The sequence below is a fragment of the Ornithorhynchus anatinus genome, chromosome 21, assembly GCF_004115215.2.
Source record: "Ornithorhynchus anatinus isolate Pmale09 chromosome 21, mOrnAna1.pri.v4, whole genome shotgun sequence".
Classification (NCBI taxonomy): Eukaryota; Metazoa; Chordata; class Mammalia; order Monotremata; family Ornithorhynchidae; genus Ornithorhynchus; species Ornithorhynchus anatinus.
The window spans coordinates 13,119,094-13,134,574 of record NC_041748.1 but is presented as its reverse complement, the minus strand read 5'-3'; the positions used below and the strand labels follow the sequence as shown (position 1 = coordinate 13,134,574).

The window sequence follows — 15,481 nt, the reverse complement described above, 5'->3', positions numbered from 1 at the left end:
TCCCTGTCCCACATTCATTCATTCGATAGTATTTACTGAGCGCTTACTATGTGCAGAGCACTGTACTAAGCGCTTGCAATGTACAATTCGGCAACATATAGAGACAATCCCTGCCCAGTGACGGGCTCACAGTCTAATCGGGGGAGACAGACAGCAGAGCATAACAGAACGAAACAAAAACAAGACAGTATTATCACGATAAATAGAATCAAGACTCATATGGGTCTCACTCTCTTATATCCATTTTACAGATGGGATAACTGAGACATGGAGACATGAAATGGCTTGCCCCAGGTCACACAGTAGACATGTGAGAGAGCCAGGATTAGAACCCAGGTCCTTCTGACTCCCAGGCCCACGCTTTATCCACTAAGCCATGCGGCTTCAGGGTTTAACTCCCATACTTATCCCAAGCCTGTGCTCTACCCACTGAGCCAAGAATTCACCAACTATCTTGCTGATCCACTGGGTAAAATCTGGTAATCTGGAGATAGGTAGGCACATTGTCCTTCTGTATGAGAAAAGCAACTGGGTCTTGTCCAAAAAAAATTAACGTGGATGGGGTCTCTTCTGTTCACTGGTCCTAGCAGAGTGACTGTCAACCATCTAAACAACCGGCTGGCCCAAAAAATACTTCCCGGAAATCAGTCAAGTCCTCAATCTGGTCAAGGTACTATTGATAGAGAGTTGCAGGAGAAGTGCGGAGAGTGAAACCAGGATCCGCACACGATCTTCCTAGATGTCATAAATGTTTTCTAATCAGCGAGGGTGGGTGGGTTGCTTTTTTTTGCAGAAAAATCCAACACCACGAGATGACCCCACAAGGGAACACCGTTAGAATTCTAACAAGGATGCTTTAAGGCATCTTTTCTTTAAGCAAACGTCAGTGAGCCTTCTCGTCCCGACACGTTCTCTCAAAACACTTGCCTCCCTGCGTTCCCAAGTGAGGGATTAAGAAGGATCTGGCATCGTGTAAAATTCAAGATGCCCTGCACGTAGGAAATGCTCAATAAATACCACTGACTGATGTAAAGATAAACGTGGCGGAACCCTCCTCTGTGAGCTCCCAAGGTGCAAGGCTGTGCAAAAGTGGCGAGGGCTGAGAAAGACAGAGTCCAGACTCCAACCAGCACCCTGGAGCCTCTTCCTCGAGATTACAAGCTCATTGTGGGCAGGAAATGTGGCTGTTTATTGTTATATTGTACTCTTTCAAGAGGTTAGTACAGTGTTCTGCACACAGTATGCGTTCAATATATACAACTAACTGAGGGACTGGCCCCATGGTATCCTCAATGGCCTCACAGCCCTCAAAAACTCCTGCTACTTGTCGGGGCCGTCCTCGTGAAACGCTATTACAGATGACGGGTCACGAGTCGGAAGAGTGTGGCCAATACAGAATTTGGGGAGCTGGAGCATCATCGCTGGGAAGCAGCGTGGCGTGGTGGATAGGCCTGGAAGTCAGAAGGTTGTAGCTTCTAATCCCGGAGCTGCCACTTGTCGGCTCTGTGACCTTGGACAAGTCACTTCACTTCTCTGAGCCTCAGTTTCCTCATCTGTAAAATGGGCATTAAGACTGCAAGCCCCATGCGGGATAGGGTCTGTGTCCAATTCGTTTTGCTAGTAACCACCCCAGAGGTTGGTATAATGCCTGGCCAACAGTAAGCGCTTAACAAATAGCAGAATTATTAGAAGCAGCGTGGCTCAGTGGAAAGAGCCCAGGCTTGGGAGTCAGGGGTCATGGGTTCGAATCCTGACTCTGCCACCTGTCAGCTGTATGACTCAGTTCTCTGTGCCTCAGTTCCCTCATCTGAAAATGGGGATTTAACTGCGAGCCTCACGTGGTACAACCTGATGACCCTGTATCTACTCCAGCGCTCAGAACAGTGCTCGGCACATAGCAAGCGCTTAACAGATACCAACATTATGATTATTATGATCGTTGGAAGTTAAGAGTCGGCCCGGGAGATACAGATGACCTTCAACCACGCTGCTGGCATCACAGTGCTGTATAACAGCTGTGGGTCACGGGGGCCATGGTGATCAAATCGTTTGACCAACTCTATCTGCTCTGCCTCAGGCACACAGTTGGCATAAAATCATAAGAGCTCTTCTGGAACATTAAAGACCCGCTCCACTGTGGGATCACAGGGCACTCAGGCAATGACAGTCTGAGCTAAGCTGCTAAAATGCAATCATACACGGGCGACGCAAGGAAACCAAAGTTGATCTGTCAGAACCGGGGCAGCCTCTAGAAAGTAGCCAGAGGAAAAAAGGACCACCATAGTTCACCTCAAATGGAATCCGTTGGCACGCCGGCTTGGAGCACGGGCTATTCTCCCACTCTATTCTCCCTCCTTCTGCACTGCTCTATCCACTATGCCATGCTGCCTTTCAGAAGCTGAGGTCACTCCAGCAGTGAATGGGCTCGTGTTTGCTCGATGCCCAGAGAAGCGGCGGGGCTTAGCGGAAAGAGCAGGGGCTTGGGAATCAGAGAACGCGGGTTCTCATCCCAGCTTCGTCACTTGTCTGCTGTGTGACCTTAGGCAAGCCACTTAACTTCTCTGTGCCTCAGTTGCCTCATCTGGAAATGGGGATTAAGACTAGGAGCCCCACGTGGGACAACCTGATTACCTTGTATCTACACCAGTGCTTAGAACAGGGCTTGGCACATAACAGATATTTTTTTTTTTAACCCAGTGCTAAGAGCAGCGCTGGACAAACAGTAAACATTCAATAAATGCCATAATAAGGATAATAGTAATAATAATGATAAACTCAGATTAATCTAAGGAACCCATATGACAAACAATGAGGCACCAAGGCTGAAGGGACATCGATCAATCAATTAATCGTACTTATGGAGCATTCTACTAAGTGCTTGGGAAAAGTACACCACCACAGCAATATAAGGGACGCATTTCCTGCCCACAGAGAGCTCACAGTCCAGAGGGGGAGACGGACATTTTTATTATTATTAAGTGCCGTCGAGTCGTTTCCGATTCATGGAGACTCCACGGATGTACTTTCTCAAGAACGTCCTGTCCTCTGCCATAATCCGCAACCTTTCTAACGGTTCTTCCGTTATCGCTGTTATGGTCTCTAACCACCTAGCTGCCGGTCTGCCTCTTCCACGTTTTCCCCGGACTTTTCCTAGCATCGGGGTCTTCTCCAGAGAATCAGTCCTCCCGATATAAATAAATCATGGATATGTACCTATGGGCCGTGGGGCTGGGGGTGGCGTTGAATGAAGGAAGCAAGTCAGGGTGATGCGGAAGGGAGTGGGAGAAGACGGAAGGCCTCTTGGAGGAGATGGGCCTTCACTAAGGCTCTGAAGCGGGGGACAGAGATTGTCTGGGACGAAATGACGATATGGACATGACAGAGGGGACGTTTTAGGCGACAGGTCGGCGGCAAGTAGTCGAGAGCAAGGTGTATTGCGAAGGTTGCTGTTAGAGGTGTTTGAAAATACAGACCAAAGCCAGAAGTAGTCAGACTTCCCAATGTACACAGACAGATCCTCTCCCCAGCCAGGATACACTAACCTCCACTGACGTGCACTTCATAGAGGGAGTATTTCGGAGATGACAACATCCGCATGTCAGGTCGGAATTTCTCCGCCAGAGTTTCTATGACATCTTGAGTAGTGGCTGTGCTGGAGACGCGGATACATTTGGTGGCAAAGTTTCCAGCGGCTTTGTCTTGAAAGTAAAATCTCATTACTCCATGAAACTCCAAATCCTGCAAGCAATAAAAGTATTTTTAAATGTTGAAAACACTCGGTACTTCGTGACGAGGAGAGAGATCCGGATTCGTCCCCATTTTTCCTCCAAAGCAAGAAAAGAAATTAATTTCACCAATTATCCCATACATGTCAGGCATTACTAATCTGTGAAAGCTGAATAACTTTATTTAATCCACCAGTGTGCTGTTTTAAAATTTTGACACATCTGCTCCCAAGTGTCATCTTGAACACTGGCTCATAAATTATTTGAAATTACCTCTTCTGATCATCATGGCTGAAGGCACTTTTCTAAAGGAAGCTTTCAGTTTACAAAGGAAGTAAGATTGAGATTTTTGGAGTGAAATCTACAGTTCTTTGAAAAAGCTAACACAATAATGAGGTTATCCACATTTAGAACCTTCTTACTGAACCTGAACAGGAGGAAAAAGCTGAAGGAAATGGCAGCCCAATAAAGAAACTTTTGCATTTCCATTGTTGGAGGCAACTGCCTTTTATTTATTTTTTGTTAATACTAATACCTACTTAAAAGCATCAAAAGAAAGAAAGGCTTAATACCTCCTCAGTATTTTGCAATTTTGTACACTGGGTATACTACTGAAGACGGCTCCTGAAATAAAATATATTTTTTCCTAAATTTTCATCCCTCAACAGTGTGGAATTTAAAAAAAGGTAATACTTCATTTTCCATTCTCACAGTGCTGGAAAATCTTCTCAGCTGAAAACGCTAAGTTGGACAGTACATTTTCCACGGCTTGTGGCTAATATCCAAAATGGGAACGCTTACTTTAATCCCAGTTAAATTTGCAGAATTATTTTTCTAAGGTCATTCCCACTGTGCTAATCCATTCAATTCAAAAATCAATTAGAAGGGGCTGGTAAACTTTTGTATTGAACCAAACCGCAACCCATTGAGGAGAGCCGCCTGCTAACAATACAGTTCAGTAGTTCTGGTGAACAAATCCTCACCCACCTCCTCAGCTTTGTGGCTGCGCAAATTCGATTTAACTGGCCCTCCCGTACTTTTGATGCTCTGTACTACTCAAATTAGTTGGAACACTCTACTGAGTCGTAAAAAAAAATAACAACTCAACAGCTGCAATTCAGGCAGCTTGGCCAACTTGCTGTTTTCCACTAGATGGCAATATCTGGCCTCTCAGACGTATTTTTATACACCCGCCAACCCCAAATGTCATCCTATAATAATAATAATAATAATAGTATTTGTTAAGCGCTTACTATGTGCCAAGCACTGTTCTAAGCACCGGGGGGAGACACAAGGTTATCAGGTTGTCCCAGGTGGGGCTCACAGTCTTAATCCCCATTTTTCAGATGCGGTAACTGAGGCACAGAGAAGTTAAGTGACTCGCCCAAAGTCTAATAATAATAATTTGGGTCTTTGTTAAGTGCTTACTACATGCCAAGCACTGTTCTAAGCGCTGGGGTAGATACCGGGTAATTAGGGTATCCCACGTGGGGCTCACAGTCACAATCCCCATTTTACAGATGAGGCGCAGAGAAGTGTAGTGACTTGCTTAAGGTCACACAGCAGACAAGTGGGGGGGGGGGGGGGGGGCCGGGATCAGAATGGGGATCTCTGACTCCCAGGCCCGTACTCCTGCCATTAGGCCACGCTGCTTCTCACGAAGTGTGGGGTGGAGAAAGGAAGGAACCGGGCTTTCAGGACTTGAGTGATCGCTATAAAGTTCAGGCGTATTCCTGTGGTGAATGTAGCGAAACTTCAATATTCTCTCTCTTGCCAGAGTGTGGCATTATGATCTTTGATGTGACTTCTGAAGAAGTCAACACCCATCAGAGCTCATGGAGACTGATAAAGCCCGTAGGCTTTGATGACTTGCCAAGTGAAGCTTCCAATGGGAAAGAGGTACCAAGGAGACGTATACTTAGGTTTCCCCTCCAGCAAATGGAGGGTAGAGAAAAGGCACAAGATTGCAAAACTGCCATCAAGAGAGGCAAGAAGACGAAATGCTGCAACTAAGCTTCATTCGCCGATGCCCGTCAATCAATCGTATTTATCGAGCGCTTACAGAGCACTGTACTAAGCGCTTGGGAGAGCAAAATACAACAGAATTAGCAGATATATTCCCTAATAGAGCCCTTACTGTGTGCTGAGCCCCGTACTAAGTGCTCGGGAGAGTACAGTGCATTTAGATACCGTCTCTGTGCTTGGATCGGTGACATCTGGACGTTTGTTACGTGCCCCACCCCCAGCCCCACAGCATTTATATACACAGCTTTATATTATATAAGTAAATATAATAAATTACTTATTTATTCATATTGTCAGTCTCCCCCCTCTAGACTGTAAGCTCATTATGGGCAGGAGACGTGTCTGCTAATTCTGCTGAATTGCACTCTTCCAAGAACCCAGTACAGTGCTCTGCACCTAGTAAGCGATCAGTAATCAGTAATTAGAGAAGCAGCACGGGCTTGGGAGTCAGGGTCATGGGTTCTAATCCTGGTTCTGCCATCCGTCTGCTGTGTGACCTCGGATAAGTCACTTTCCTTCTCTGGGCCTCATCTGGGGATTGAGACTGTGAGCCCCATAGGGGACAGGGACTGTGTCCAACCCGACTGGCTTGTATCCACCCCAGCACTTCCTACAGTGTCTAGCACAGAGTAAGCACTTCACAAATACCATACTACTACTAATAATAATAATAATTACCACGGATTGACGGATTACAATACAACACAGTTGGTAGACCCATTCGCCGTCTACAAGGAGCTAAAAGACTTTGGTAAGATCTTAGCAGCTGGTCTGTGCAACCAAGTCAGCTCTATACTTTTCCATACTGGAGGTCAAATATCTGCAATTTATACAGGGACCAAATGGATAGTTACAGCGAGACTTATTAAAGGGGAGAGGGCAGGACAGCAGTGAACTTCTACAGTGAATTTGTTGACCTCATGAAAGCATTTTGGGCCCTGGAAGTCAATAGCATTGCTCCGCTGCTAAACTAGAAACGTTTACCAAGACTCTGATTATTCATTCATTCATTCGATTGTATTTATTGAGAGCTTACTGTGTGCAGAGCACTGTATTAAGCGCTTGGAAAGCACAATTCAGCAACAGATAGAGACATTCCCTATCTAACAACGGGTTGACAGTCTAGAAGGGGGGAGACAGAAAACAAAACAAAGCAAAACAAGTAGACAGGCATCAATAGCATCAATATAAATAGAATTTCAGATATATACACATCATTAGCATAATAAATAGAATAATTAATATGTACGTATATTCACAAGTGCTGTGGGGTGGGGAGGGGGGTACAGAGAGGGAGGAAGTTGGGGCGATGGGAAGGGGAGGAGGAGCAGAGGAAAAGGGCTCATTCTGGGATGCTTTCATGATGACATGGTTAGTTATGTCAGAATGGTCCCATACACACTAGCCATCAATCAATCAATTGGTCAGTGGTAACTATGGAGCACTTACTGTGTGCAGAGCACTGCAGTAACTTCTTCGGAGTGCACAATACAACAAAATGTTGGCAAATCCCCACCCACGAGGAGCTTTCAGTCTACGGGGAGACTGGCTTTATATTAAGTTAGAGATGGGGAAATAGTACGGTAGATAAATATTTACGTAAGTAACGTGGGGCTGTAGTGAGTAGCAGCGTGGCTTAGTGGAAAAGCACGGACGTGGGACTCAGAGGACGTGGATTCTAATTCTGACTCCGCCACATGTCTGCTGTGTGACTTTGGGCATGTCACTTAACTTCTCTGGGCCTCATCTATAAAAAGGGGGTTAAAATTTGAGCTCCATGTGGGACAGGAGCTGATCACCTCGTACCAACCCCAGCATTTAGAACAGTGTCTGGCACGCAGTAAGCCCTGACAATTACCACAAACATCATCAGCATCACAGAGCCAGGTTCATAATCGACCCAGAGATGGGGGTGGAGAGGTGAAATAGAGGGATTAGTCAGGGAAGGCTTCTTGGAAGAGATGTGGCTTTAGAAGGGTTTTGAAGGTGGGGAGAGAAGCGAATTGTTAGATATGAAGGGAAGGGGAGTTCTGGGACAGCGGGGGGATGAGGGCAAGGGGTAGGTGGCGAAATAAATGATTCTTGCACTATTTGTTAAGCGCTTACTATGTGCCAGGCACTATACTAAGCGCTGGGATCAAGGTGCTGGACGTAGGCTGGTGTTTGAGAAGCGGAGAGTGAGGGTTGAACTGCAGCAGAGGCTAGGTAGGAGAGGGAGGGAGGGGAGAAGCTGATTGAGTGCCTTAAATACAATCAAAAGAAGTTTCTGTTTGATAATAATAATTATGGCATTTGTTAAGCACTTACTATGTGCCAGGCACTGTACTAAGCGCTAGATGTGGAGGCGGATGGACAACCATCGGAGGTTTTGGGGGAGTGGGGAGATACGGACTGAACGGCTTTTCAGATGTACTCACTAGAAAGAAGCTGACTTGTATTACGGCTTAATTCAATACCGCTATTCAGTTTGCTCAAGGATGCCCAAAGGACTGGAAAGCGATTTAGTAAATAGTAAGTAAACAGCAAATACTCCTTTTTAGTGGCTATGTCAAATAAATATACCAAAATATTTATGGCATTTATCAAGCATTTATTAAGTAGGAAGCACTGTGGTATATAAATATGAGGTTATCAGATTGAGTTCAATCCCTGATCCATACAGGGACTTCTTAGACTGTGAAGCAACGTGGCCTAGTCAAAAGAGGATGGGCCTGCAAGTAATAAGACCTGGGTTCGAATTCTGACTCCACGGTGTGACCCTGAGCAAGTCACTTACTTCTCTGCGCCTCGTTTTCTCCTCTGTACAATGAGCATTAAATCCTACTCCCTCCTACTTGGACCGTGACCCCCAAGTGGGACAGGGACTGTGTCCAAATAGATTATCTTAAGTCTACCTTAATACTCAGTAGAGTGCTTGGGACATAGTAAGCACTCAAAAGGTGCCACCGTTATTATTTAACGTGGGGGACACAATGGTCCTTATCCCCATTTTACAGAGAGGAAACTGAGGCTCAGGGAAGGGAAGGGCCTTGCCCGAGTTCACCCCGGCAGGCCAGTAGCAGAGCTGGGAGTCTCTCAGTCCAGGTCATTTTCCCTAATAATAATAATAACTGTGGCAATTGTTAAACCAGGTACTGTACTAAGTGCTGGGGTGGATACAAGTAAATGGGATTGGACACAGTTCCTGGCCCATGAGGGGCTCATAGTCTCAATCCCCATTTTGCAGGTGAGGTAAGTGAGGCCCAGAGAAGTGAAGTGACTTGCCCAAGGTCAGCCAGCAGACAGGCAGCAGATCCGGGATCCCACTGCCTTCCCGTCAGTCGCTGACGTGTCTTAATGACGCCACCGTCGACCTCCTAGAATCGAGACAGTCAGGGTGGATGCCTCCACGGTCTGCCCCGTGGTATCTGGGAGAGCAGATACCAATGGGAGAGCAGCATGGCCTAGTGGATAGAGCACGGGTCCGGGACTCAGAAGAAGGTCATGGGTTCTAATCCCGGCTCTGCCACTTGTCTGCTGTGTGATCTTGGACAAGTCATTTCGCTTCTCTGGGCCTCAGTTACCTCATCTGTTTAATGGGGATGAAGACTGTGAGCCCCACGTGGGACAACCTGATTACCTTGTACCCATCCCAGCACTTAAAACAGTGCTTGGCACATAGTAAGAGCTTCACGGATACCATAATTATTATTATTGTCTCCTAGATCCTTTCTCCATCGAGCAGCAGCACTGAAAAGCCAGGAGGATTACGGCCACCTCCTAAAAGAGGAACTTGGGGGCCAAGAGTTGGCGGGGTCAGCCGGTGGGTCCCTCTCGGAGACACGGTCCACGGGGCAGCCACCGACACTGTGACGGCGGGAGGGACGACGAAAGGATGAGAGTGCCGGGGGCATTTGTTAAGCGCTCACTCTGAACCAAGCGCGGGGCTCGGCGCTTGGGGGTGGTATGAGATCAGCGGGTAAGACACAGTCCCCAGCCCTCGTGGGGCTCACCTAAAAACCGATGTGACAGAACGCAGTCTTACTATCACCGGACAAACCCTTTGGCAATTTTCATTCATTCATTCGTATTTACAGAGTGCTTACTGTGCGCAGAACACTGTATTAAGCGCTTGGAAAGTACAACGCGTCAAGCAGTAAAAGCATCTAAACTGCTGAGACTGAACCTTAAACACATAATACCTAGGTATCATCCAGTCAATAATGATTAATGATGACGGAACTTGTTAAGCACTTAATACGCTCTTCTACCCACTGGGGTAGATACAAGTTAATCAAGTTACACTCAGTCCCTGTCCCACATGAGGCTCTCAGTCCTAATCCCATTTTACAGATGAAGGAATTTAGGCCACAGAAGTTAAGTGACTTGCCCGAGGTCACTCAGCAAAACCTTATTGAAGGCACATCTCCAAAAAGCCTTCCTTGACTAAGCCCTCTTCTCCCACTTCCTTCTTTGCCGCTCTTACTTGCTCCTTCATTCATCCTCCCTCTCACCCTCACAACAACATGTATATATTATTATGTCAGTTAAAAATAATAATGATGGTACTTGTTAAGCATTTACTATGTGTAAAGCACTGTTCTAAGCGCCAAGTTAGATACAAGTTAATCAGGTTGGATGGACACAGTCCCTGTCTCAGATGGGGCTCACCATCTTGATCCACTTGTTTGCTGTGTGCCCCTGGGCAAGTCACTTCATGTCGCTGGGCTTGGGTTCTCTCATCTGCAAAATGGGGATTCAATACCTGTTCTCCCGGCTACTTGGACTGTAGGAGTTGATTATCTTGTACCTAGCCCAGGGCTTAGCACAGTGTTTGGCTCGGAGGATATGCTTAATAGATACCATAATTATTATTATTACTGTCCCGAGTGACTAATAGAGCACTCTGCAGTTCAGTAAGAACAAGTGAGTGAACGAATTAACGTTCACGATGTGTGGCAGTAGAATAGTGGTAATCGGATTTATTACTGCACCTGTGTTGTTAGAAAGCAGCTTTAAGAGCCGGGGAAAAAACTACAAGTTTGAGAATTAGATCTGGGTCCTTGGCCCGTAAGGGGATCAAAATGTAATTACAAGGGGAAGTGGATGGGCAGGGGAAGTGGCTAAAGATACATAAGGAACGATACATCAGCGGAAACACAAAGACAGAAGAGAGCAGGACAAGGATGGTTAGAAAAAATACCACATCAGGCAGTGATAGAGAATTTCGGCTCCTCGCGGCTCAGAGACGGATAACCGCAGTCAGGGGCGGGCTTCCTCGCTTTCTAAGCGCTGAGGTGGCGGCCTGTTATGGCTGCTGCTTTTCCCATCAATACAAATAAATAAATGACAGATATATACATGAGTGCTGTGGGGCTGGGAGCGGGGAAGAGCAAAGGGAGCGAGTCAGGGTGACGCAGAAGGGAGTGGGAGTTGAGGAAAAATGGGCTTAGTCTGGAAAGGCCTCTTGGAGGAGATGGGCCTTCAAGAAGGCTTTGAAGGAGGGGAGAGTAACTGTCTGGCGGAATTGAGGAGGGAGGGCCTTCCAGCCCAGAGGCAGGAGGTGCTGAGGCAATTGCTAAGCGCTTAGTATGTGCCAGACACCGTACCAAGCGCTGGGGTGGATACGAGCCCTGTCCCACGTGGGTTTCAGAGTTTCAATCCCCATTTTCCAAATGAGGTAACTTAGGCCCAGAGAAGTGAAGTGACTTGCCTAAGGTTCCACAGCAGACAAGTGGTGGAGTCAGGATTAGAACCCAGGGCCTCCTGATGCCCAGACCTGTGCTTTATCCACCGGGCCACGCTGCTTCGGAGCAATGCGTCGCTCAGCCCCAGTGAGGTGGGGGGTAGGAGAAGGGCCTTAAAATTTGGCTTTTGGGACAGGCACTCTGTCCAACCCTATTTGCTTGTATCCACTCCAATGCTTAGTACAGTGCTCTGCACTCGGTAGGCGCTCAATAAATACGAGTGAATGAATGAATGAATCCACCCCAGCGCTTAGTAGAGCGCCTGGCACATAGTAAGCATTTAACAAATACCACAATCATTATCATTATTGCTACATAGGGCTGCTCTGACAAACAAAGCAGACTACTAAATAGCAAAATCAGCCCAGCCCACACTAATTCACAGTGTGGCTTTACACAAAAATTCAAGAGAGCAGATATAATCTTTGCAGTGTGACATAACAATAATAATGATTACAATAATAATGCACAGAGCATTGCATTATTCAATATATATAACAATATAACATACACATATGCAGCCCACAACAAGCTTACGGTCTCAACGTGTGACTCTGGGCAAGTCACTTAACTTCTCTGTGCCTCAGTTCCCTCATCTGTAAAATGGGATTAACTGTGAGCCTCATGTGGGACAACCTGATTACCTTGTATCTACCCCAGCGCTTAGAACGGTGCTCTGCACATAGTAAGCACCTAATAAATACCAACATTATTAATTAGTCCCATATGGGACATGGACTCTGTCCAAACTAAATAGCCTGTATCTACCCCAGCGCTTAGTACAGTGGCTGGCACATAGTCAGTGCTTAAATACCGTAAAAAAAACCAAACAGAGTGGCCATTCCTGCCATGTTAGAAATGGAACATGGATGAATATAAACACCACAATATTTTTTCAATAAATGGACAGACACTGCAACCTCCTAGTCACTGACAGAAAGGTTAAAAAAAAAAAAAAGCAAACAAGCTGTACTCTTCAAATTTCAAAATACAAATCAGGTATTTTAGAATTGTAACTGAGGACTGAGATCAAAGAATCACATTACACACAGGGAATGTGTAGGAGGCTTAAACTGTGTTTTTCAACACAGCACATCAGCAAGGACAAAGAATAAGGTGCTGGCATTGTTGTGGGAGAGAAAATACCGGAAGGGGTGGGATAGCTGTCTATTTTCCCTGTTTATTCCTCTCAGGAATTCTTTGTGCTGCAAAAAAAAAAAAGTCAGGTCTGGAATTTACTGTACCTGTAATCAATTAGGCTACCGGTTCCCCTTCTTACCCAAATGGCGAGCTTATAAATTTTTAACCAATTTACTACGAGGACCTGAGAGCTCCCTGAAGACCCACTAATCAGAACCTTTCGGCCCTTCCAGAACTTTAATAGATCAACGCTGACGACTGTACTTGTCTTCCCACCTTGCTCAGTTCCTCTCGCAAACCTATTTCCCAGCCCCCTGGGCAACGGTGCAGAGACAGCTATTTCAAGTGGATTACGGCCATGTCCAATCCCCATGGAGGAAGCGGTAGTTGACCAGTTGATTCCACACAGGAAACCCCATGCTTTTCTCTCTGAACTGACATAAATCTGAAAGGGGGAAGGGAGGGGGAGGAAAAAACCAATGACCTAAACATAGTCCCTGTTGAACAAAGACTTAGCGTATCCCACTCTAACTACCGTTTCTGCCTCCTGTCTCTCCCCATTCCAACCCACACTTCACTCTGCTGCCGAGGTCATTTTTCTAAAAAATAACACACCAAAACCTACAGTTCCCACATCTTCCCACTCCTCAAGAACCTCCAGCAGTTGCCCACAGTGAGAAGCAGCGTGGCTAGGTGGAAAGAGCCCGGACTTGGGAGTCAGAGGTCACGGGTTCTAATCCCGGCTCCGCCACTTGGCAGCTGCGTGAATTTGGGCAAGACATTTCACTTCTCTGTGCCTCCGTGACCCCATCTGTAAAATGGGGATTAAGACTGTGGGGTCCCACACGAGACAACCTGATCACCTTGTATCCCCCTCCCAGCACCTAGAACAGTGCTTTGCACATAGTAAGCACTTAACAAATGCCATCACTATTATTATTGTTAACTCTGCATCAAACAGAAACTCCTTACCATTGCTTTTAAAGCACTCGATCAGCTTGCTCCTTTCTACCTCATGTCTCTGATTCCCTACTACAACCCAAGCCGCACAGTGTGTTCCTCTACTGCCAATTCACTCACTGTACCTCCATCAAATCGATCTTGATGCTTCATGTCCTCCCTCTGGCCTGGAACTCCCTCCCTCTTTATATACCACAGACCACCACTCTCCCCACCTTCTAAGCCTTCCTAAAAATCACATCTCCTCCAAGAGGTCTTCCCTTTCCCCCACTACCTTCTGCATCACCTAGATTTGTAACCTTTAAGCACTTAATATTCACCCCACCCTCGGTCCCCCAACATCTGGGTACTGATCCAGAATTTATTTCAATACCTGTATCCCCCTCTAGACGGTTCATCCTTGTGATGAGGGAATATGTCTACCGACTCTGTGATATGGTTGCCACCCAAGCGCTTAGTGCAGTGCTCTGCACATAGTAAATGCTCAAATACCACTGATGGATCTTCCCCCTGTAAACTGTCAGCTCCTTTGATCAGGGATCGCTTCAAGCAACTCTGCTGTATCATACTTTCCCCACTGTTTAGTACATTGCCCTGCACACAGTTTGCACTCGATAAATACGACTGATTGATTAGACACAATCTGAGGAGGTCATCTGGAAACTAGAAATACTGAAGTCTACATGACTAAAGAAATGATGAGTCAAATGGTGGTTATAATAATAATAATGATGGTATTTGTTAAGCACTTACCACGCGTCGGGCACTGTACTAAGTGATGGGGATGGATACAAGCAAATCCAAGATGGACCCAGTCCCTGTCCCACGCGGGGCTCACAGTCTCAATCCCCATTTTAGAGATGAGGGAACTGAGGCCCAGAGAAATAAAATGATTTGACCAAGGTCATAGCAGACAAGTGGCAGATCCGGGATTAGAACCCATGACCTTCTGACTCTCGGAACCGTGCTCTATCCACTCTGCCATGCTGATTGGCCTTTAGAGTCAATCTTTTTGGAACAAGAGCCATTTATTGATGTTTTTAAGCACCCTGATGGAAGACTGGTTTGGTTTCTCATGGACACACAAAAACTTTTAGCACCCTGACAACGGCGGATTCTATTTATGGCCATTTATGAGATGGTCAAATGCAATGGAGAAAACTCTAAGTGTTCTTAAAATTGCATTTCCCAAATCAAAACTCCATTTGTAATTCAGCTTATTTAGTTTTATTTAAATTTGAACCACCATTTCTTATGCTACTCTTCTTCAGGAATGAAAAATTCTAAAACAGGAACTGTGGATTTACACCTGCCAGATTGTCCCGAGAAAGCAAAAACCATCACAGCAAGAGGCTTACCAATCAATCAATGGTATTTATTGAGCACCTACTATGTACAGAGCACTGTTCTAAGTGCTTGGGGAAGTATACTGCAACAGAATTAACCAACAGGTTTCCTGCCCTAGGCAGTCTGGAGGGGGAGACCATCATTATTATGAAGAAATAAGTAACATATAATTTGAAGATATATACATAAGTGCTGTAGGGTTGGGGATGGGGTGAATATCAACTGTCCAAAGGTCACAGGTCCACCTGAAGAGGTAACCTAGAAGGGAGAGTGAGCCAGAGGAAAGAGGGTTTAATCGGGGAAGTTCTCTTAGTGGAGATGTGGACTTAGAAATGTTTTGAAGGTGAGGAGGATGGCGGTCTGGCATATACAGAGGGGGACGGAATTCCAGGGAAGGGGACTGGCGATGAGATAGAAAAGATCGAGGTACAGTGAGTAAGAGTGTGCGACCTGGGCTGTAGTAGGAGATTAGTGAGGTGAGGTATGATGGGGGGCGAGCTGATTGAGTGCTTTATGAATTATCAATCTGTGTCCCCTTTCGCAATAAAATCGTCCTCT

The 15,481-nt window shown here is 46.0% G+C and overlaps 1 protein-coding gene across 21 annotated transcripts in view; it reads right to left on the bottom strand.

Annotated features, from left to right (window-relative positions):
* Positions 1-15,481, bottom strand: part of AFDN (afadin, adherens junction formation factor) — a 205,062-nt gene that overhangs the window by 130,893 nt on the left and 58,688 nt on the right. For all 21 annotated transcript variants that reach the window (XM_029049191.2, XM_029049203.2, XM_029049210.2 and 18 more), the window contains exon 2: positions 3,543-3,738. In XM_029049191.2, the coding sequence (XP_028905024.1) occupies positions 3,543-3,738 (196 nt within the window). The remainder of the gene's footprint in view (positions 1-3,542; positions 3,739-15,481) is intronic.